Raw genomic sequence first — 23,818 nt, forward strand, 5'->3', positions numbered from 1 at the left:
CCTCGGCGGGGCAGGGCACCGGGCCTTACGCCTCGCGGCCGCCAGGAGGCAGCACCAGCGCTGGAAAGCGGGACAAAGTCGAGCAAGGGGACACACCCCTTGGGAGCACGCCCCCCGCGCAACACCGGGCCCTGCTCGCATGCGCCCCGCAGGCAGCGGCCGGGCGGCCCGGCTCTCCCCGCCCCTCCTCTCCCCTTGCGGCGGGAGGCCGCAGGCGAAGTGCCGCAGCCCAGGGCCCTGCCAGCAGCTTTTTTTTTTTTTTTCTTCACTGAGCAGCAGCTTGAGACTCTTGCTTGGGGAAAGGCTTCCTCAAGGTAGGCTGTGTGCTGCGCCGACCCCGCCGCTGCCTCACTGCACTAAGGGGAGGAGGGGAAGGGGCCTTGCCCAGTGCAGCCTTCTCAGGACTTTCCGCAGCTCCTGTGACACCAGCGTCACCCTACACCCCGAGGTCAACGCATCCGGGTGGGATGAGGCCCCTCTGTGAGCTGCTCATGCATGTGGCTGCTGTGAGTGCACAGACAAGCACTGCATTATTTCTTGAAGCTAAGATTCTCCACCCTTGATGCAGCCAGCTCCTTTTTACAGAACTGTAGCAATTGGACAACCAAATTTAGCAAGCCACGAAGGTCTACATATGAGGTAGCCACAAATTTCAAGAGTTACTCTGGTCTGGAGAGACAGAGATGCTCCATAAGATGCAGGAATTTTCTTCTGAAAATCAGACTTAAACCTAACATTTTTAATTTAGTAGTAACAGTCAATTTTGCTAAATCGTGATCCTATTTTAGTAACGGCCTTGGTTCAGACCAGCTTTTTTAAGTTCTTTCTACACATTAAGAACTGAAAATGCACTCTGAGTAATACAAATTAAAAAATACAGCATACATAGAAACAGACACAATCCATGAAAAATTCCTAAGACTTCCAATGTCTTATTAACATAGAAGCTTAAAAAAATAATACTGTATTAACCAGAGACAAAAACTGTCAAATAATTCAGGACGGGAGATACAGTTTAAATGGAACATGAGATAGACAGCAGACAGAATACACATCATCATCCACACAGCAGTTTCTCAGCAACACCATACTGCATGTCAGAAATTTAAAGCCATGGATACCAGAAAAAAATCTCAGGAAGTGTCATAAAAAGCTTCTCTGACTTGGATATCTGTAATGGGGGGTCACTGTTACTTTGCATACAGAGTTGAAAGGGAATATAAGACATGCAGTATGCTGCATCCTCAACTGTGAACAGTGTTAACTTCCTCTTAAATGTAACTTTTTTTTTTTTTTTTTCTGAAACCTGAGTTGGCATACACTGTAATTCATGTAACAATACAAAGTAAACTACATTTATGGCTCAGTCATATCAGTGTAGGTAGCTGAGAAAAATCATGCTACTAAAGTCCGGAGTAAAACATCAAAAAATCTCCTACTTCATCATTACATCTTTTGAAACAATGGAAAAGCATCATCTATATTCACCAATTCTCTTTTCCATGTTCCATATATACAGCACACACAGAAGTACAAGGAATTTCCTTCTCAGCTATCAAGAAATTGGAACTGCAACTGCCATGGAGCAGTGAGTCTGACAGCCTTGTTCCACACAGAAACAATGCAGAAGTAGAGGTGGCACGGTTTGCTTTCCCTTGTTCAACAGCAGGTTCAGAAAACTAGATGTTTTGGTAGCCCGTGACCATGAAATTCCACTAGCATGTCTATCACTTTTTATGGTCCTGTGCTAACAGCTTAAAAACAGAATTATTTTATCCCCTTTTTCTTTAGCTAATGAATTGACATTTCATTCAACCTACCCATCTGCAATGCATGTACAGCTTGATGCCACCCAGGCCCTGCATCCACTCATTTTCCAGACTTGAATATTAGATGCACATTGCAGAAAGAACAAAAAGTCCCTACCACATATATAGGGGAGCACAAAAATCTATGGGAGAACTGACAGACAACAAATGACATTACAAAATTCCTGCATGTCAGTAAGTAATTACTTCGATGTTACTTTTCACTACCCAGTCTTCACTCTTGAATGAGATGTCAAGGCAATAAAATACTACTTAGATGAATGATTACAGAATGAGTACTGCTATGGATTAAGAAGCTACTTTAGGTCAAGACACCAGAGTAAAAATTCAGTATCTGACATCCATGAATGTTGCATGATACACAAATCCCCATGACTTTTTGGTCATTAAATAGTTGTGACTGCTTCTGATCTGAGTGGCCAAATGCAAAGTGACTCCTTTTATTTTTTACTGCAAAGATTATTTACAAGGGTCTCTACAGTTTTCAAAACAGTACTTCTTCCTCTATTTCCTAAGAAAGCAGATATGGACTTTACTTTGTTATACATGAAAATGAAGAGCATGTACACCTCTATCCCCAGCATAGACCTACATTGTCACAAAACTCTCAGAAACAGAATATATCCTATTGCTACTATTTTAGTAAGTAGTAAATTCTGTAGTATTTAGTAGTTAGGCTTAGCATCACTCAAACGCTTATAAATAAAGAAAAAAGTAGTCAAATCCTGCAAGGATATTCACTATTATTCTTACATGTACTTCCTTTCTCCCTTTTCTCCTGTTATCTTCATTCTCCTTCCAATATTCATGCTGTATTTCTCCTCCAAATCTTCTTTTCCCTACTTTTCCTTCTCTTGGTTCTCCCTACCATTCCCCTTCTTGTTTCTACTTGAACTTACAGTATTTCTTTCCCTTATCTCTCTGCCTCCTCTTGGTTCCGTTCTCCCTGCATCTGGTGTCTATAAGGCAGCAGAAGTGCTCATACCATGTAAAGGCTAGTAAGGAAAATGAGAAAATAATTAATTTCTGAGAGGAATCTCGTTTATTAACATCACATACATATAGATGACAACTAAGAATCACACCTTATTTCTACAGCCACAGAAGAGTCTGTATTTGTTTCATACCATTTGCTTCATTTACAGGAATTCTTAAGATAGCAGATCTGTCATTTGATAATCCTTTTCTTACCCTCACAAACATCAGCAAAGGTAGAGTTTCAAAATTATACTTGTGCTATTCAGTATTGTATGCTAGTCAGTTATGAAGTATTCGGTTAAAAATGTATTTTTATTATTTATCACATACAAGCTGTAAGTTCTTTACTTGTTTGTGTGTGTGTAACAGAAGAACATAGTTTTAAGACACAAACTATCATTAAAGAGAGAAGCAATATGGAATTAGTGTATGGAAAGAACTAGTTTAACACGCACTTTCTTACAAATTAGAAACTGAAAGGAAGAATTGACCTTTCCCATCACTGCTATGATGTGTTTATTTCCAGATCTATAACATCATGAAATTTGATTTAATACTTTTTACATTAATGCGTATAGAGAACAAGCTTCTAGAGAATCTCTGGATTTTGAAAAAGTTGATTTACTATCATTTTTCCTCTTATGCCTTATAATTACATAAAGTTATAGTAACAAATAATACACATACCCATAATTTCAGATACAGTTTTGGGTTACAATTCCCAATTCAAAGCTTTTAAAAAGTTTCCATATACTTTAATTAACAAGGACACTATAGCTTATGAAGGGGAAAGAGAAAAGTATGGTGCACATAGGCTTGTAATACGGCCAGAGTATTTTTCTGATTTGTGCAAAAAATTATCACAACTGTGAATTCCCTTTCTATAATTAACATGTAAATAAAACAAAACACAAAATTAAAAAGACGCCACCTTAAGATTTAATTGTTATGATATAAAACATACTTCATATACATTATACAAAATTATATATTAATATAAATAAATACATATAGTGATCTTAATGTTTTGTATAGATGGCTAAATAAAGATTGTAAGGTAAAGCCTATTCAGTGTGTTTCTCTTCCTGGTACATTCTAAAAATCTTCATCAACCAGCAGTTTAGGAAACCAAGTCTCAGAAGGAAACTGAGCCTACATCACACGACAAGGAAAAAGGCTCCTGTGTGCTTACAAGACTTAGATATCTCTTCTGCCAAATAAAAGTGATTTTTATTTTCAATTATAGAAGCTACCTGAAAACTATTTTGATTTTTTTTCCTGAATTAAATATAAGAAGACTGTTTTTTTAAAAAATAAGATATTAAAAACAGCATCAAGCCAACATGCAGAAGTACAGCATAATATTGAGGGATAAAAAAGTCACTGCTACCAGAGTAAGTTTAGTGGCCACGGCTACTGTAATTAGTAACAATGCACTACTGCTAGCTATCTTTTAGACCTGGTCTATGATGAAAAACATTGCTGGTAAAGTGATATATAAAAAGCACACCTACTTTTTGCTCAAATAATATGCAGGTGCACTAGCAAATAAACCTTTTTGCCGTATTTTTGCTCAAGGCACTAGCATACATATGGTGTAATTACACTAGAAATCAAGGAAGGCATACCAAAGCCTTGAATTTTATTTTTTCTGCATAGGAGACTATAATATAGTATTAAAACTTTGCAATTAGCCTATTTAAGTAGGGAAGAAAATGCCATACATTTATCCACAATGGATTTCAATACAACACATCCAGGTTTTACTGTTATATAGACAACTGAAGTTCAGTTGTCTATATAAAAAAAAAAGTTCAGTTCAACTGAACTTTTAACGTAAAGCATCTATTCCACTGAAGAAAAATTTTTTTTTTTTTTTTACAATTTTCACTCCTACCTTTTCTAGAGGGATGAGGGCAACTTGAAAAAAGGAATCAGTTGAAGACGGCATATCCTTTTCCCTAAGCAAAAGTGATGTGTGTGAGGAGTGGTAAACCTAATTTAATTTGGTCTTAACAGGCAGTGGTTACTACGTTTTAGTTCAAATGTAAAAAAACAGTGTACTTTTACAACTATGCCTGGTGCCACATATGTGAAATATGGTTCAGCTTCTACAGAGCATCTGCCACAATCCCACTTTTTTTTTTTTTTTTTTTTTTTTTTTTTTTAACTGCACAGACAACCTTAAAACACTGCCAAATGTAGACTCAGTTTGCGTCAGTGGAAAATGGCACAAATCCTGTCAGACCGTCTTTTTTATTAACATACAACTCTTGTATGCTGTGGACAGTAGTGATGACACAGGGTTATGGGTGAATGGGTGAATCACAGCTTCTAATACACCAGACAGATAGAATCCAAATTAAAAGACCACCTCTCTCTTCCTTATGTTTTGCTGAAGTCTGTAGAGGCACACAAGTCAGAACTTGTTACCAAAGAACTGGTGTTGCTGGGTAGGCATCCTCTCCTGTCACATTTTTCATTATTAAGTGCTGGGAATAAGTACCTGGTCAATTTTTAACAGTTTGCATGCTGAATTTCAATGTTTTGCATGGGCTTGGTTGTTTTAAGCAACAAAATATGAGCCTAGATCATTGCACTGATACGAGGTATGCTAAAATATAAACAATAAAAACCCTAGAAAACCCAACTATACAGTTTAGAGCTCTTTATACACTGTTTACCTGTTGCACTTGGTTATACGGTCTGTTGCTGGTCCATGCAATAGCTGCCATTATTATCCAATCTTTCAGAGGCCTTTGTATTAAAATATAAAATCTAGTGCCTTAACAACCAAAAATGCTTCTAAATCACCGGGTTTAGAAGCAACAGGCACTTCAGATACATATGCAATTAATGTATGGGTGAATGTGGATCACGGTAAGCATTTCTCAGCTACTTCAAACATATTCTTTCCAACAGCGGTTAAGTGGGAGAAAGAAAAAGTTTTTTCCTCAGTGTGTGCTGGAGCAGAAGTGAGTATTGTTGGCTTGGGTCCATGGTCTTATTCCATTCATAGACTTTTCTGTTCAGTTCCGTATGGATATCTAATATAGACTGTTTCCTGCAGCAACAAAAGTAAAAGCTTTTTATTAGACAAGGAAGCAAGATACTTTTTAAGAATCCACAAGGTAGAAGATAACTATAGACTCGGCAAGGAGAAAGTTTCTTTATTGCAGATGTTACACCTTTAAAATACGAAGCTGAATATGCACTTTGGAAATCTGTTATATACCAAATCACCATTGTGACAATGGTTATGCTGACATCATGATCATCTGTGATTTCTCTACAAGGGTTTGTGAGAAGATCTAAATCTTAACCTGCAACTACATTGAAAAGCAGTTGCTAGCTCCCTGTTAAGTCAGTTATACAAAGAAAATCACTGTTGCTAAAGTTATTTATCTAAGCATATCTGATTTTTGCTCAGATCTCTTTTGATAATCTCTTTAGATAGACTAATGTCTTCTGATAGTTTTAATTCAAGATTATAAATTGGCAATCTTGTGGTTTCCTAAAGCATGGGTGAATTGTATCGAAACAAAGGACAAAATCCTCCCCTCTCAACTGCCTTTTTCCTGAACAAACACTGACTTCTTAATTTGCAAGCAAATCATTCTTAATGATTTAAGAAGCAATTCTCAATTTGACAGAAGCATGGTGTGCACCTCATATTTTGGAAAAGGAAGATTTCAAATCCTGCCTAAAGCACTAAACACTAGAGTAATGATATACCAGGACAGGTTCTTCCCTTCTCACTCTACAAGCCTTCATGCCATAACACACTTATTTTACTCTCCAGAATCAGAAACTTCACTCCCACTCTAGACTACATTCCTGTGACATTGTTCCAGGACCAGGTACACTTGTCCTTTAACACATGACACATCACAAAGGCATTTTGCAAGACCAGGAAGGATGAAATTTAACATATCTCTTTCTCTAGGACAGTAGGATGCCCTAGAAAAAGATTTTTTTTTACTATGTTTTATTTACCTTTTATGAGGATTACGTAGTAGCTCAGCCAGACAACGCAGATAATATGAGGACGAAGTTGGAGATTTTTCTATGGTAGACACATCCACCTTGCACTGACTCCAAAAGACGTCTGCTACTTGGGGAATCGTGCCTTTCAAAGGGATTTTTGCATTAGCAATCATTTTATCATCATTTCCATCTATTTCCAACAGACTAGTACATTCTTGCTCATTTTCAGGAACAATATAGCTCTGAATAAAGAAGAGCTTTGGTTTTCCTCGGAGTTCAGGACATGAATCTGCCATAAAGTATTTCTTTATTTGTTCCAAAGGGAATCCAGTAGAAGTCTGGTCTGTACAGAAGATGCTCTGAGGACTTCCACGGCTGACCAATATGCAAATGAAGCTGTCACAATTCCTGTGCTTCTGTAACCCTGCAGCTTCAAGCAACGTTTCATTCATGGCATCCATATCTAAATGTCTGTGGCAATGAACGTCATAGCCTAAGCCTCTGAAGGTCTCTTCCAGCACATCTGAAAAAAGCAAGATGTGATTAAATCACAGCATATCAAGGCTCAGTTGCAACTATCCAGAAGAATTACAGTATTTACAGTATTTCAGTATTGGAAATAGGATGTTTATTTCATCACAATAATTCAAAAATCAGGAGTACTTGATGCTGATTGCACAGTACATTACATACACAGTGCTATATGCATGTTGTCTTTAACATGAGTTATGCACATCCTGACAGCAAACACACTATTATGTAGTGTGTAATTTGTTCCTAATTCCACAGAGTTTTGTGTGTTTTCATTAAGAGCCAATATCCCAGGTTCCTAGAATTTAAAATATCAAGCAAGAGAAGACATTAGAACATGCTTCACACAGAACATTCTTGAAATCATAAGGAGTGCACTGGGGAGAGCGTGGGAAGTTTGTTTCACCTTTTTAACTCTCCAAAATTACTCTGAATGGTTATTACAAATATACAGAACTAGATTAAAAAGAACAGAGGCTCCCCTTCATCAGTCAAAAAGTAACCTTCTGCAGTCACTTATGCTTACTGTTATATAAAATCAAATTAAAAGTCATGAGTTCCAGATGGAAAACTGTAACAAGTCTGTTACAGTGATAGAATAGCATTTTCAGGAATAAAATGCTCAACTATGAACTCTTTAAAATATGCTAGAAATTAAAACTGTAGGCAGCCAAAAAAGAACAAGATTAAATCTATGTTAAAACTGTGTTAAACTTTTGCTGCAGGAAAGTATAATATGCTTTGAATAACTACTTTGGATATTTATTAATATGGGAGTGAAACCAGATGCAAGTTGGTTAAAACCACATGTATCTAGCTATGTAGTCAGAGAACCACAAGTTACTACTCTGACTTCTAACTGTAGCATCATATCTTTAATATAAACCATGTATACATTGCCTATACAGTGTTTCTGATAATAATGACAGGAAATAAGAAGTACCACTTTTATGCAAAATGCCTTACAGGCATGAGAAACTAGACTGTTCCTTGACTTCAAACGTTTAATGATCCCTAATTAGCAAAGGCTATTTCAGAAGTAACTGGCAGTAAAGCAGGAATTACACTATCACACTGTTCTTCTCAGGAAACACACAGTGAAAACATAGAACACATGTCCTAACTTACCTCGGTAAAATACAGGCTAGGTACAAACTCTGCATTATAGCAAGGTAAAGAACAGGAACCACTGGGTTTTGTTCCAGTTCTGTTAGTTTGACAAAATGTTTGTAAAATACTTCCAAATCCAAATAAACGTCTGGGATATTTTTGAAGTTGAAAGGAAAATACACTTTAAACAAAACAAAACAAAAATGCTCTCTGAAAATTCAGGTGGAAGACAGATCAATTGCAAAGGTATCTACCCTGAAGTAACTCAGTACTGTTTAGGAGTTATATACCTGATGAAACACTTAAATCCATTAGAGGGCATTAGTACACAGGCAAAATAAGAGTGCTCTTCCTCGGATTCAGTTACCTCACTAGTGCTCATGTAAACTGAGAAAGATACAAGCCTTAGTATATAACTTTAGATCACACATACACTGTGTCATAATTAAAAATAATACACCCAAGAAACTGTTAGAGCTGCTATCTTTGTTTAACAATGAATCAGCAGTTATACATGGTAAAAATTTGAGATACAGCAGTTTTACCTTGAGACGAGAGAAAACAAGGGATTACATGTAGCAGCACCCCTAGATCAACAATCATTCCCCAACAAACCACCAGCAACCTTTGAGGATTTTCCCCAATCTATGTAAAAAAAATAACCTTCTCTCCTTTTGTTTATAACATAAGGATAAAAACTATTTTCTAAATGAAAATGAAAAGAGCAGCCAATGACCATTTGAAAAACAGCAAAGGAGTATTTTGGTTTCAACTTTTATCAATATCTGATGAATTCACATTGTTTGTACTGAGCATTTTCAAGTTTGTGATCCTTGTTCCTACATCATTTATCATTAGTTTAGCTTCCTCATATTAAATCCTGCGATAGCTACAGACTCCAATGCACACCACAGATACAATTCCAAACTTCCTCCTTGCCCTCTTCTCTCTCTTTGGTATTTTCAGACTTCAGAAGTGACTCCAGAAATCTCAAGTAGTTAATACATTTCTAGAAATTCCTTTAAACAACGTCACACCTTGCACCTCACCTGAATCTTACTAGAACAGTAATGTATTTCAGTGAAGTCTTGCTTTCTACCATGTTAAAATGCTGATGATGGATTGGCAACATTTAAAATCTGAGACATGAACATGCAGAGGCTTAATTCCTTCTGCATGCAATGCAGACATGTATGGAGACTGAGGCATGTCAAGACTTGGTTTGGGTAGTTTTGGGACAACAGCAGCAAAGCCATGATTTAAAGGTAAACTTGCATGCCAGATGCTGAACGTGTGGCCTATTTTTATCATTTCCAGTCAGCAGAATCTTCCTCCTTCACATTTATACTTCCTTTACTTGAGCAAGTACTGAAGTGCCTATACAAGCACAAGAACAGCACATTTTATTTCTAATTCGTGAGCATTTTTCTATTTTATAGGAATTACTGCAAAGGAGTCTACACAGTACACTGCACTTGAAAAAAGTCTGTGTCTTCAGAGGAAGAGGAGACCTAAATTCGTTTATGTCTGACTGTGAACTGACATAGTTCTTTCTTTACTTCCTGTTTTCTGAATTGTATGTGCCCTGTCTACTTCTATGTTGCTTCATTTAAAAACTCAAGACTGGCATAATGAAATATTAAGTAACTCAGCTCAGCACATGCTCACATCCCATTAGAGAAATTTAAAGAGGTGATTTTCCAAACAAAGCAATTTTTAAATTTCCTATGTCTTCTTAAGCTCCCTACAGTAACACTTCTCAAGCAGTACTTTTTTTTTTTTTTTGCATTTACTTTTAAGAAAAACAACTCTAAGTAATTATTTTTGTACTGGACCAGACTATACCATGCTGCCTTCCAGATTAAGGCTGCGTAAGTTTTTTGAATCAAAAATTCTGTTCACTAAAGCTACCATGAAAGTGAGAAGAGGGGAGAAGAACAGAAGCAGGCAATAGGACAGAGCAAAATTTTTGATCTCAAGAATCCCAACCCAATATTTCATTCCTTGGCAAGAAATGAAATGCTTTTTTTTTTTTTCTTTTCTCTTCCACTTGGGGCAAAGTCAGCATAATTCGTTGTTTTCTTTTTTGAGAGTAGAAGTGAAGAAGTCTATTAGATTGAACAATTTAGTTTCTACACATTTGGTTCTCCCCTCCCCCCTTTTGCAAAAGAGGTAATTTATAAACTTAGACAGAAAAACAGATCTCAAAGGATGTTTCCCAGTTGCATGTAAGTGGATTCAGTGCCTTCCCTTGTCTCCATGCGTGGCAGGATTGTGAATCTGTTTAGCTCCTGATGTTCTATGGGCAGACTAAGTCTATTATTTTAAATAATTTACCTAAAATACTATTATCAAGCAGACAGTAAAATTTTACTTTGTGTTCTGCACCCCCTTCTCTTCAATAACTGCATCAATAATAGCAATTGGTCTGTCTGCTTGGAACATTAGTTAAGAAAGTGAAAAGATATGCCCACAAACTCTCCTCCCCTACATCTCCTAGCCTAACCTATTAAAAAAAATCTGCAAACATTCTCAAAATTTTTATTTCTGGCTTCACTGTGTTCCAGTGACCTAGAGAGGGAGTTTTTTTCAGGAGGGTGAGGATGTGGGAAGGGTATAGTTGTTTTTTGCTTATGCAAGGATCTTATTTTTGGATTCTTCAAAGGAGATCAGAAAAATTAATTTTTAACCACAGCACTGACTACCTTGAATTCTAGATGCGTTTTTTTCCCCCTTTTTTTCTCCCTAAACTAATCTGGGAGGAAAGAAAAAAAAACACACAGATTTCCCTCCCCTCTAAAACTATGATAACAGTTTCAGGTAAACAGTGCAAGATGTAACAAAGGAGTAGGTGCATTATTAATAAAGGAGCACGTGCCTTCAGCTATTCAAAATCTATGGTGTTTAATATGATTACTCTTCAAGTCAGTAACAGTTTTGTTTCGCTGAATGGTAGGGAACATCATCTTTATAATCTCTGCCACTAACCTGCTGTATGACTGTAGCTTAAGTATTCTATTGGTCTCTCTGGACATCATTTTTTCCCCCCTTTCTATCTCCTTATAAGTTCTTTCTTTTAGATATTCTCAGGTTGGGCCTTCCAACTCTCTGCTTTAGAAGACTTACTGTAATTGATAGATTAGCTATCTTAGACAACATCGCTCTTGTCTGGCTGGAAAACAGACATCATATTCTTTGTACTAAATTGTTACAATTATCTGAGAATAATAGGATAAGGAACTTCAATTTCCAGAGACTTACCTGTGTCATTACCAATACAATCTATGATCAGGCATATTCCTAAAGGTTGACTTTGCATTCTGTACTGATCATTGAACACCTGAGGAAAGTGAAAGACAAATACCAAGTTATTATGTCACTCCCTCAAGTTACAGACTTGATTCTTTTGTCAAATTTAACCACTTCCAACCTATTCAATCACATTTTGTTAATTTTCCACAGAGTACCTAGCAGAAGCTTACCTACTGGAATTTAATGTTTTACCTATGCAACAAAAATTCAGGAGACACAGATTCATGTTTTTTCTGTATTTCATGTACAGGCTTAACTTCTGTATTCTTCAAAGTGACAAATGTAGAGAAGTTCTGTGTTCTTCAGGTGTACAACAGCCATTACTCATCAGAGAAACAATTTCCTTATTTTATTAGTGTAACAGCATGAAGCCTCCTCATTCCTCAAAAACCTGCAATGACTCCACACAATCCATCTCTCCTCAAAGAGATGGACAATTTGCTGTAGGTAACTCCCTGCTCCTGACATACAGCAAAGCTAGCAAAAAACACTACTATTTTTACTATCCTTACTACTAATACACAAAGCATATCTTTCTCCTATCTGGAGAGCAAGGGCGTAAAAGAGAATTAAAGAACAATACTGACCATGCAGAAAGAAGCCCTGTAATTTCTAATGCAAGAGGTCTGATTTCAAACAGGTTTTGACTTAGTCTCTGCTCATGAATATGCATTATTTGTGCACATGCTTTTTTCACACTGTTGCTTGCAGTATTATCTTGTGTCGGCAAGTATTTTGTATTGAAACTATCTTCTGCAAAAGCTATTCAAAGAACCACTTTATCACCAAGGAAGATATGGATGTACACACTGTTCTTGTTACATGCAGTTACAGGAAATATAGGAAATGAAACCTAAAGAGAACTGAGGTAAATACCTACAGAGGTTTTTATTACATTTTCATACATACATATGCATAAGCACTTACCTTATGAGATGCTGGTCCTGATTCTTGAATGGACATGTGGATTGGTTCTTCTGTGGTTAAAACACACAGAAGTAATCTCAATGTATAGTTAATGGTAATATTTCTTTGACAGCAGATCAGTTAAAAAGAAGCCTATCTAGTTTGGTCAAGTTCTCTTTCATCTAGACCTCAGTTTCTGTGTATGGTACTGATGTTGATAAAGTAACAAAAATTTTCACTTCTTACATGTTACTTGGATTGCGTTCTACATTACTTGTGACTAGGAGGAAAAAAACAAACCAAGCAAACAAACACACAATCTCTCTCCTATGCTGAGAAGTCAGTCAGCTATTCTTTTAAAAGTCAACACACACATGGTATTTGCTGGACAACTTCCTGGCTTTGTCAAAACTTAATGAGCACAGATGCACTACACTGGCTTCCAGAGTTGGCCAGACAACCTCTTCCATAACTTTATTAATAAACTATTTATTCAGTTAAAAAGTTGTGGAGGTGGACAGCATCAACAATTCTGAGGAAGTTTTAAAATCTGGCAGCACAAGCAAAACAAATACAAGAACAAATAATAAGACAAGTCCCAGTTTGTAGAGGTACAAAATATCTTCTGCTCCTGGTAACATCAACTGGTTTAGTCACAGCTATCAAAAAAACACCATTCTTTCAATAAATGAAATTAACTCTCTCTTTTAGATTAGCAAAGATTAGGTAAAATGCTCTTACCTTGAAAAAAGCTTTGTCCATTTTGTGATTTTTCTTTGTTCATGTTCTGGATCTAAAATGAAGAAAGTGGTATATCTTCATTGTCTTTCAAGAACAAATAGTTATATCTTCCAAAAGCATAACACAGTAATATTTATCTTCCTCAATAAAAGAATTACATATTTTGTGTTCAAATCTATCTGCTATTTAGAATTACAAAACAACAATTAAAAAAAAAAAAAAAAAAAAAAGGAAAGAAAACAAATCAAAAACCCTTTGTCTTTAAAAAGTTACCAGTTTTCTAGGAACAGCAAAGGACGTTTATTCCCTACAGTAGTATAATAAATAATAACAACAAATTTCTGAAGATATGAATTTTGTTTCCTATATAGCAGCAAGGAGGAACTTTCACCGAAATCAAGAGGAAATTAAAATAGTATTATCACAATATGGAAAGTCAATGTATACTCTTTCCCATTAGTTTGGAAAACAATGCTGTTCTTTGTTAGTAAAAATAAATAGCATCAATATCGTTTTGTATTTAAGCTTTATACATATATATATTTATTAGATGTATTTCAGAAAACATTTCTATGCAAGGCTAAAGACTGCAAGAAAGGTCACGTTATTACAACATCAGATCTAACCCAAACATAAAAGGTACTGCACACGATAGGATTTGATTCAAAGTAATTGGGTGGATGACTTTTGGTATGTTGACGGACTTTGGTTAAAATTAGATTAAAACAAACAAACACAACATCTGAAAAGCTCTCATTAAAAAGTAAGCTATAACCTTCTGCTAACAAAGTTTAAAAGCTACTTTCCCCGGATTTTGCCAAGTCCACAGTTACGAAGAAGAATACTGTGTTCTGCAAAGAACAGTCAAAGCAAAACCCCAAAGTAGTAGAAAAAACTTTTAAGATACATATTTCATATTCCAAACTAATAGGAAAAATTTCACAAAGGCTTCCTAAAAGAGACCCTTCCCAGTGTCAGAAAATCTAAATCAGGCCTTAGACCCAGCAAACAACAGGAACCAGAGACATAAACGAAATAATGTTCTTGTCACTAGCAATCTGTCATTCCTTAGGCTCTGCAAAGATGAATCCCCTTTCAATGTCTTGCAATACTTAGAAATCAAGGATCTGCATGATTTGTTGTATACTTACCTCTGAATTGTAAGGAGGATCAATCAGACTGAGATTAGGGAGAGATGCCTGAAGTGCATTTACATATACTGGCTGAGAATGAACGGAGGACATCAAAGCTGAAAATTTAACAGAAACACACAGAGAAATATGCTGTGATATATAAACTGTTTGAAAAGCCTAAACCCTTGCATGCAAATACTCTGACTTGTAATTTCATCTTTAGTAAGAGCACATCTGATCCTTATTACCAAGACTAACCAGTGCAAAAATACCATTTTACCTTCTTGTTTGTACTTCTTTATCTTCTTAATCAGGTCTATCCTATGAATACTTTGGAAACACTCTTCTATCAGATCCAGCTGATTAGGAGCCACCAAATTTAGTTTCTCTAAGTCGATCACTAGAGCTAAAAAACTCTGTAACAGCAACAGAAAAACAAACTGTTGTCATAGAATATCCTGAATTGGAAGGGACCCACAAAGAGTATTAAGTCCAACTCCTGACTCCACAGAGGACCAACCAGAAATCAAACTACTTCTGAGAAAGTTGTCCAAACACTTCTTGAATGCCAACAGGCTTAGTACTGTGATCACTTCCCTGGGGAGCCTGTTCCATCACCTGACTAGGCGGTGAAGAACCTTTTGCGAATATCTAACCTGAACCTGCTCTGATGCAGCTTCATGCCATTCTCCCAAGCCCTAATGTATCTCAGTAATTTGTTTTCTATTACCAAAAAGAAATCCAGAAAATAATGTGGGCAGGTGGTAAAGGTTGTAATATTCAGGATCTAGGCACATTACTGCTTCAATACTAAGAAGGGATTATCTGGAAAAAATATCAATAATTCTTAGTATTATCACAGGAGTGATAAAAATTAAAAAGTGACATTATTAAAAGCAATTCTAAGTTTTTGGGTGAACAGTTTCGCATTTCCTTGTTACTATGTAGCCACACACACGGAACATCACCTCATATGCCACAAAGTAATAGGTAAGAAAAGCTTTGGGGAATTTGCAGGTATTCTCTCCTTCTTTGGTAAAAACTAACCAACTGACAAACCAAACAAAATAAACCACCCTCAAAAAAAGATGACAGAAGTCTTCTGTGTTCTGTGCACAGTGGTCAAGCTTTCTGAATCTTCTCTACTGAATCTGTGTTTTCTCAGGGCACTCAGAACAAATATTGTAAGTACAAGCATATAAAGAATGACATTATTATTAAATTAAAATTATTCTTTTGTAAATGAAACAGAACAGGAGAGCACAAACATAGTAAGTGCTGTCATAAATTTAGATATATTTAATACTATTATTGGTTTGAAATTCTACATATTTGAACTTTCAGATCAGTAACACTGAAGAAAGGTTTTTATTTTTGCCTTCTGCCTGTGAGGTTCACACTAACACCATTCACTACAGAGACTCTTTACTGTTCTCTCCATTCCTTTAGCTTCTTTTCTTGCATTAAAAAAAAAAAGAGAAAAAAAAGAAATAAAAGCAGCTACTCCTTCCACACTTGACCTCTGTCTACTCCTGCCTCACTACCCCTTGTAGTACAGTCTCCTCTCCTAGATACCTTGCTTTTTACTTCAATTTCTTATTGCTTAAGAAAAGAAGAGTAGAAGAAAGATGTTACCTTATCTTTTGCCAATTTCATACGAGGTGCATAATCTCTGAGTAGAAAAACAAGAGAACCTACTTCTTCTTTTTCCAGATTCTCATTAATCTCTACCATTAGTACCCTGAAATAAAGTCGAGGCATTAATAAAGGTTTAGCTTTCAGCAAAATTCTACCTTTGTCTAACTGCCCAACTTTTCCCACATTCTACTAATCTAGAACTATACAAACATTATGATTTTAGTTGATTGACATATACAAATTGCATAAAGATAGATGCTTATAATGCCATTACTTTTAACAAATTACTAAGGCTTACTTTAGGGATTAAACTAGACATTCTTTTCATTTTAACTCTTGTATGATGTGCATGTCTGCTTTTCTTTTACCTTCAAGACATAGTAAAACAAGCAAACCAAGAAGTGCACAAACACACAAACGCATGAATTTTGAAAATAACAGTAGCTTTATAATCTGAAATAGATACCTGTAATCAGGGACAAGTCTGGGACTCCTGGCAAGGTTAAATTCCACTGTTATTTTTTCAGTCTTCAAGATCCTTCTCAGCAAATCAAACCTCTTAACTCTGTACAGCAGCTCAGACAATCCAGGAAGAGAGAGTTTCTCCCTCTCATTCAAAGCCATCAAAAGCTCTCTCAGGTCAGCAGTAGCCAAGTCAGGAACAAGGTCTCGGCAAAGGAAAACCATTATCTCACCTTCTTCTTTATCCAATTCTTCTTCAATTTGGTGAATAAGGACAGCTGGCACTTGGCACTTGGTCATCACTTTGCCACTGTCCCTTTAGAAGTGCCAGCCTTCTGTCTTTTAAACAGAAAGCCAACATGACACCAAGTCCATGTCTACCACAGCACTTATCTGGTGTTCAGTCACAACTGGATGCATTTTTACATAAGTAGTTCTGTGGAACAGAATTAGAAGTCTCTAAAATCAGTAATCTACACAAGATCACTACTAACTCTCCTATCTGACAGCCTTTACTTACAACTAAAAGGCCAACTTAGTCTATACAGACCTTTGGTTCTCAAGGGGTTCTCCCAGCTGTTCATTACAGAACAAAAAGTAGTTGGTAGGTCATGCTGGTAAGAAAAAATGGAAGTTCTTTTTAAAGTAAAATTACCTTAATTCAAGCCTGTAAATTCCATAGGAAGTGAAACAAAAGTCATCAGCTTGCTGATGAGTGTAAGTATTTCAACTGCTTCTGGAAATAAGAGTTAAGTTCCACTGCAATACAAGTCTAAAGCTCTGACCCCTTTCCAACAACCCACCACCCTTCTGCCCACCATTACCTTTTCTGCACTGAAGTCTTAAGACATTTTCAGGAAGTGTTTTGACAGCTAAGAGGTAGTGTAACCACACATTGTAGCTAAGATGATAAAAACACCAACAAGCAAACCACATATAAAAACAATGTTATCAAGTAGGCACTTTGCCTTAAATGAAGACAAAATAAAGTAAATATTTACAATATATTTACACATTAGTTATCTTCAAATCCAGGAATGGATTGATTGTCTTAGTTATTAGTATCATTTAACGTGATTCCACTCTGAATAATTAATGGAGTTTTAAGGGTTCCCCCAGCACTCTCCATGCTCACAAATGTCAAAGACACAACCACACAGAGAAAAAAATCCAACCTTCTGTATGCAAAGTGGTTAACTCATATAGTTAAGCCACAGGCCACCTTTTTCTTCATGTGACATTTGTATTTTATCGTACTAAAAAATTAAATGAAAATTCAAAACAAGAAAGAAAAACCACCCTTGTGATTAACAAAATAACTAGGGTGCTATGCTCAATTTCCACTGCCACCAACTATGCAAATTCTATCCTTCTCTGATCCCCATTACCTAAACAGAGAAAGATTAAATGAGCAATCTGAAGATAAATCTTAATCCTTAAAAGAAGTCCAGTTACTACACTGCACAGTTTTGTGTAAACCATTCTGCAAAACAAAAGCTAATATGGCTTCAAATACTAATACACTGTAAGATGCTAAGACCTGGTTAACATTTTTAAAGCAGTTTCCACCCTTAGTTACACATTTTGGAAGTCAAAATTAACAACGTCACATATTGTGTCCATGCATTACGTATATGAGTTCACTTACAAGCATTTTTTTCCCAATGCTATTGAAATGAAAAAAAGAGAAATCTATACCCTTACTTGACTTTCCCCAGAAAATGTGTAAGAGCTGAGTTCAACTAAACCCATAGAATGGGTTCCACTACCCACTGAAAGAGCAAACCAAATTCAAGTTCCTAGGGCAAAATCTCTCTTTATCTACACCTACCTTAGTGAGTTGTATTTTCTATGGAGTTGAATGGACTGCAGTGGATTTTGCATACACTTACATACCACAGTGTAAATGAGACAGAATGTATTTGCAGTAGTCCTCAAAATGTAACGGAGGCCACTTGGACTCATTTTCAGATGCACACAGCTTTCAAAAACAGCTGACACTAACAAGGCTGTAGATACCCTCCCTCCCATATGAAAGCATTTCCAGGTACATACAGCCAGGACTTTCAAAAGAGTTTGAGTAAGTCATATGTGTGACTCACTCTAATGGGAGATGGAAATGCCACTTCTTTTGGCCATTCCAGAAATCTCAGATAAACTATTTTTAAACAACTCTAATTGATTATCTTTCTAATCTTTTAAAAATATTAAAAAAAAAAAAGAGTTGTGCATGTCTGTGATGTGTGTGGAGGGGCGAAACACGAAAAATTAATAGTTGTATTATCTAAAAATAATCTGCCTTTAAAAAATACAATTTATTTTTGTGAGCTTCCACTATATAAATCACATGCTCATTATGAAAAAAAAAAACACAACACTGATCAATACTTCCAGTGCTGAATCTCTCTTACCTGTTCACAATCTTATCCATAAGAACGTTGAAGAACTGTCATTTGATTGTTGTTCTATCACTGATCCAGATCCAGCACACAATAGTTTGCAACCAGTATTTGCCAGTGATGGTCTCTAAACAGTTGATTGTATCAGCTCATTTGCTATTGGTCAGATGTCAACATCACAAATACTTAAGTTTTGTAAAGTGAAGGAAAAAAAAAAAAAAAAAAAGAAAAAGAAAAAATGAGCTAGGATCCCTCATTCTTCTGTATGAATCCATTGATCCAGTGAACCGGTAATGATGCACCAAATACAAGGAATAACAACTGTGCACACATAATCATTGGTTAATAGCACTCACTCCCCCCATAGGGTTCTAAATGGGCAACAACAGAGCAAAATGATGTGCTTCAGCATCTGAAACAGAATTTGTGACTTTGCATCCAAAAACAATGCATTTTGATAGCAGTAATACCACACTATGCAGATAAGCCTGATACATTCCATCTGCATACAGCTGAGCCAGATGAACTTCACCATGAGGGATGAAGGGCCTCATGCAGCACCTTTCCATCTGATATGAATACTTTTGCAAACATCACTGTTACAGTTATAACAGCTGCAACAGAGACAAATAAAGAAAAACAGGTATGCTATGACAACGTAAAACCCAGAAGTCTGGCTTTCAATTTAGATCTCATGGGTGGTGTGCAAGAAGAGTTGCTGAATGTCAAAGAATATAAGTTCTTTACAAGAAGGAGAGGGGGGAAAAAAAAAACAGCTTAGCTTCTCAAAAGGAAAGACAAAAGTTCATATTCATCAGAAATAAAGCCACCCCAGTAAATTGTGTGTTCTTGTGCACGTGATTTGTCAGTATCACTGCAAGAAAATACTTAATATTTTTGTATTTGGTGTTTCAATGCAAAGCTTATGAAGTGGGAAGATGGTTAAAAAAAACTACCATGAGTATTACACATTCTCATTTTAAAAGAGATCCAGCATAATTCCAAATAGCTGAAGTCAAACACCACCACCAATACTGACAGTAACATTAGCGGCTGAATAAAGGCCTACACAAGGAACAACAACAACAATCTTTTTCTTTCCTGTACTTGAAAGAAACACCCAGGCACAGTGAGGGAAAATAACTGATGAAAGGGCAGTGTTCTCTAAGTCTGGCTATTTTAGCTCACTCTCACCCCAAATTTCCAAGAAAGAGCTCTTCTGGGAAATACTTGCAGTCTCTAGAGAAAACCGCTGATTCTAGGGTGACTCATCAGTCCTCCTGTCCCCCAAAAACGACTAAGAGAAAAACTCAAGGAGGTTAGTACAAAGTGCACTTAAATACCAGATTTTGTTTTTCATTAACTTTGAGGCTTTCTTGAACAGAACTGACAATTTTAAAGTTGAATTGACACCTGTGGATGAATTTCTCATGTACTGCACAGGAAAACACCTCTGTGATGGGTCTATTTGTCAAAGTTTGCACTGACTTTTGACTCTTGGTAAGCAAGGTTTAAAATATTTTTTTAAAGATAAACCTGAGACTATAAACAAACATATTTACTCCTTGAAGCACAAAGCATTTCCATTCCACACTAGACACACAAGATATATTAATCTGCTTCTACAAAGCTAATGAATTTAATTACACTCCTATTTTTGAACTTTTTCACACTGGCCACAATTCATACAGAACTGAACCTAAATCAGGTCCAGATTTCTTTTATTTCCCCCAAGATGCAGCAAATTACAACATACTAAAAAATCATACACAAAGACATGCAAGGATATACTAGCTCCCTGCTGGCATTAACAACTGGAGGTGTATACATTGCTCAAGCAATTTTACTCTTTGATGTGTAACACCACGCTTAAACCTTTGCTCCCATGATCGCAACACAAATATTGCACAGCATACAAATACCGGTGTGATTAGCAAGGCAAAGCATAGTGACCTGTATTAATTATAAGGCCATCTATCATGCCTCAGATTAAGAGGAAAGGTTTTTCAAAAGAATTTGGGAACCATTTCATACTTTACACTTCGTCTACAGTGAACCTATCACTTCAGACAGCATTTGATCAACATTTCACAATAACCTCTACAGCAACAAAAACAGGATATATAATATCAGTGGGTGTGGTTATTTGGGAAATGCTCTTTGTTTCTTCCACAAGATGAGCTCGTGTGGAAGCCACTACAGAAGAGATGGAGAGTAGGCGGTTACTTTACTACAGCAGGTACTATAGCTATATTAAGTGCTTTCTCCACTCTGTTTAGTTTGATGAGGTAGAGATGGTGAAACCATAGTGTTAGCTGCATTTTGATCCGTCTAATCTAGCATTTTTCCATGTTAAATGCTTCAGAGCATGCTCCATAACTTTAAAGTTTTCCTGTAAAAGAATGAGTACGAGATGGTAGGAGATATCCAGGGAATACGGGGAAATCCCACAGTAACTTTCACATTTCTTATTACTGTATTAGGCTTAAGTAGTCATCGGTATAAACTAGTAGTGACCATGCAAATTTCCATTTAATAATGGAGCAGTTTAGCACCCCAGTCCTCCTAATAAAAAGGAAAAAAGAAAGAAAGAAACAAAAAAACGCGCACACACAAAAATCAAACTACCAACAAAAATAAAATTGGCTTTACCCTAGGGAGTTCATGCAGATTTTCTTACTACGTCAATTTAAATCACACTTGAAAAATAAAGAGGAGTCTCCGCTCTGCAAAGCAAAAAGGCAGTGTCGGGATTTCCTTTCTCCTCACGAGCAAGGACGGGCTCATGCCCCACTTGCTGCGAGCTCTCCACATCCGGCTCAGCCCGGCCGCCCGCCCGAAGGCCAGCCCTGCCCGCTCCCCAGAGAGCCCGGGCTTGGGCACGGGGGGAGGGCCCGATGCCGCAGGACAGTGGGTTGGGGCGCCTACCTTGAAGGCGCAGGCAGGAAAAACTACGGAGGAAAAGGAAGAGGTGAAGGTATAACGCACCCAAGCGCGCCGGGGATGCCTCATCTACACCAGCGGGGCCAGGTTCAGCATTGGGAGGAGGAGGAGAAGGGGGGAAGGGCGGTGCCGGCTTAGCAACAAGCTCTCCTACACCAGGCGTAGTTTCGAGTAGGGCGGCAGAGGAAATCCTGACTGCGTAGTATCTCCTCTTTCTCTTTCACATTCGAGTTTCAGAGCACGACTTTTTCAAGTGCTTTTCGCTCATGCTTAAGGTTATTAGCGACTACAGCCACCCCTCCGCGTAGATAGCAGCAGTCGCTGCTCAAGGCTGAGATCTCCCCTTGCTGAGGGACAATGGCACTGGTTTCAGTCGTTATACCCTCATTATTCATCTGCCGAATCGTGTTCGTCAACCCTTACGATTTATCGCGACTCCACCCATTTTGGGGCGAGCGAATGAAAGATTACGCTTTTGTTTTGCAGTATTTCTCAGGGCAGCAAATAGAGCTGCGCAAAACTCTGCCCACCCTCAAATGGCGGCCGAGCTGACGCGACAGGAGACGTCACCTGCGCGCAGCCCCCGCCCTTATGCACAAAATGACTTCCAGCCCTTGAGGTGGGGGGGGGCCAACACTGTGAGGAAAAGGGGCTGGGGGGTAATCTCGTAGTCTGTATGCGCCTAGACCGCAGACGATTTAAGTAGATTTTCCGATGAGTAAGGTTTACCTCTATATTTTTTCCGTCTTTGAGGCTTGCAGGAAATAGTCTATTTCCAGGAAAGGTCAGTATTATACACGTGAAATAAAGATCTTCATAGGAGTAGAATGTGTATAATTATTAAGAGATCTGTATATTCTACAACATTGGCAAAATATATTCATCCTAAATTAAGGCAACAGCCTAGGTCAGTGACTAAAATGCTGTCTACCTATTAAATCATTGAATGGTACTATCTTAATTCATAAATATATGAAAATTACATAGACTATTTCAGTGTAACAGTGAACATGCCCAATATATATCTATGTAAAATGTTGGTAACGTGGGAATAAAAATGTTTTTGCAGTTACATTGTCTAAAGGTAAGGAACTTGGTATCGAGATATGCTTGCAGTGGTAAGAAAACTTAGCAGGTGACCTTGTAAAATGCAGACAACCAGACTCCTTAGAGCAATTAGGTGAAAATCACAGTGTCAAGTCAGGTAAGTGAAGAAACATTACCATTTCAAACAGAAAAAAAAAGTCAAAAGAAATTTGAAAATTAACAGGCCAGCAACTGAAGGCCATGTGTTGTCTGTGAAGCATCAGATAGTTTGTGAACCTGGATTACCTGGATTATCCAGTCAGTGGGGAACAGGGGAGGGTCCCAGTCATCGAGAAATAAAGTATATAAACTGTACTGTGTGACTAGTAGGTGCACTTCTGCTTGTGGGACACCCACCATTGCAATCGTGAATAAAATTGCTACTTCACTGAGATCCTCGCCTGATCCTGTTATTGGCTAAAGTGTTTCTCACAGTAATATACAATAAACTCTTAATAAACAAAATTATATTTAAAAAAAGTTGTGGAGGAACACATTAGTTTGTCAGCCAAACTAGATTTGTGTCAGTGTATTTTACATCTTTTGGTCCAAATAAAGTAAAAAATACACCAATGAAAAGGCCCTTGAACAATGTCATGCAGAGATGTAAAAACACTGAACAGTACAGCTGCCAGAAAACCAGATGTTTGTGGTTCTAAAATAAAACTTACAATTTCACCAAGAAAAGTTGTGTAAAAATACTTTAAAAAATTTGTATTTAAGCCTTTTTTTCTTGTAAATAAACCTGCAATTTGTGATATTA

The 23,818-nt window shown here is 37.1% G+C and overlaps 1 protein-coding gene across 10 annotated transcripts; it reads right to left on the minus strand.

Moving 5' to 3' along the window:
• Positions 1-4,671: 4,671 nt before the first annotated feature.
• Positions 4,672-22,500, minus strand: CFLAR (CASP8 and FADD like apoptosis regulator). 10 transcript variants are annotated; one of them, XM_032189829.1, is made up of 13 exons: positions 21,955-22,500; positions 21,679-21,752; positions 19,039-19,211; positions 17,178-17,241; positions 16,632-17,063; positions 16,163-16,268; positions 14,808-14,943; positions 14,546-14,643; positions 13,395-13,446; positions 12,675-12,724; positions 11,697-11,775; positions 6,804-7,317; positions 4,672-5,871 (listed from the first exon to the last, which is right to left on the minus strand). In XM_032189829.1, the coding sequence occupies exons 5-13, from the start codon at positions 16,925-16,927 to the stop codon at positions 5,733-5,735; spliced, it is 1,470 nt and encodes a 489-aa protein (XP_032045720.1). In that variant the 5' UTR covers positions 16,928-17,063; positions 17,178-17,241; positions 19,039-19,211; positions 21,679-21,752; positions 21,955-22,500; the 3' UTR covers positions 4,672-5,732. The 10 variants fall into 10 exon arrangements, with proteins under 10 accessions (XP_032045720.1, XP_032045724.1, XP_032045716.1 ...); XM_032189833.1 differs by lacking the exon at positions 17,178-17,241 and having other exon boundaries at positions 16,632-16,966; XM_032189825.1 differs by lacking the exon at positions 17,178-17,241.
• Between the last annotated feature and the right edge of the window lie 1,318 nt (positions 22,501-23,818).

Source organism: Aythya fuligula, chromosome 6 (genome assembly GCF_009819795.1).
Source record: "Aythya fuligula isolate bAytFul2 chromosome 6, bAytFul2.pri, whole genome shotgun sequence".
Lineage (NCBI taxonomy): Eukaryota > Metazoa > Chordata > Aves > Anseriformes > Anatidae > Aythya > Aythya fuligula.

Bases quoted from the DNA above. Each gene is read 5' to 3' on its own strand.
- CFLAR (XM_032189832.1), bottom strand. From the start codon at position 16,927: ATGACCAAGTGCCAAGTGCCAGCTGTCCTTATTCACCAAATTGAAGAA. The intron at 14,644-14,807 runs GTAAAATGGTAT...TTAAATTTTCAG, and splicing joins AAAGAAGTACAAACAAGAAG to CTTTGATGTCCTCCGTTCAT. The intron at 11,776-12,674 runs GTAAGTGCTTAT...CACTTTCCTCAG, and splicing joins CAGGACCAGCATCTCATAAG to GTGTTCAATGATCAGTACAG.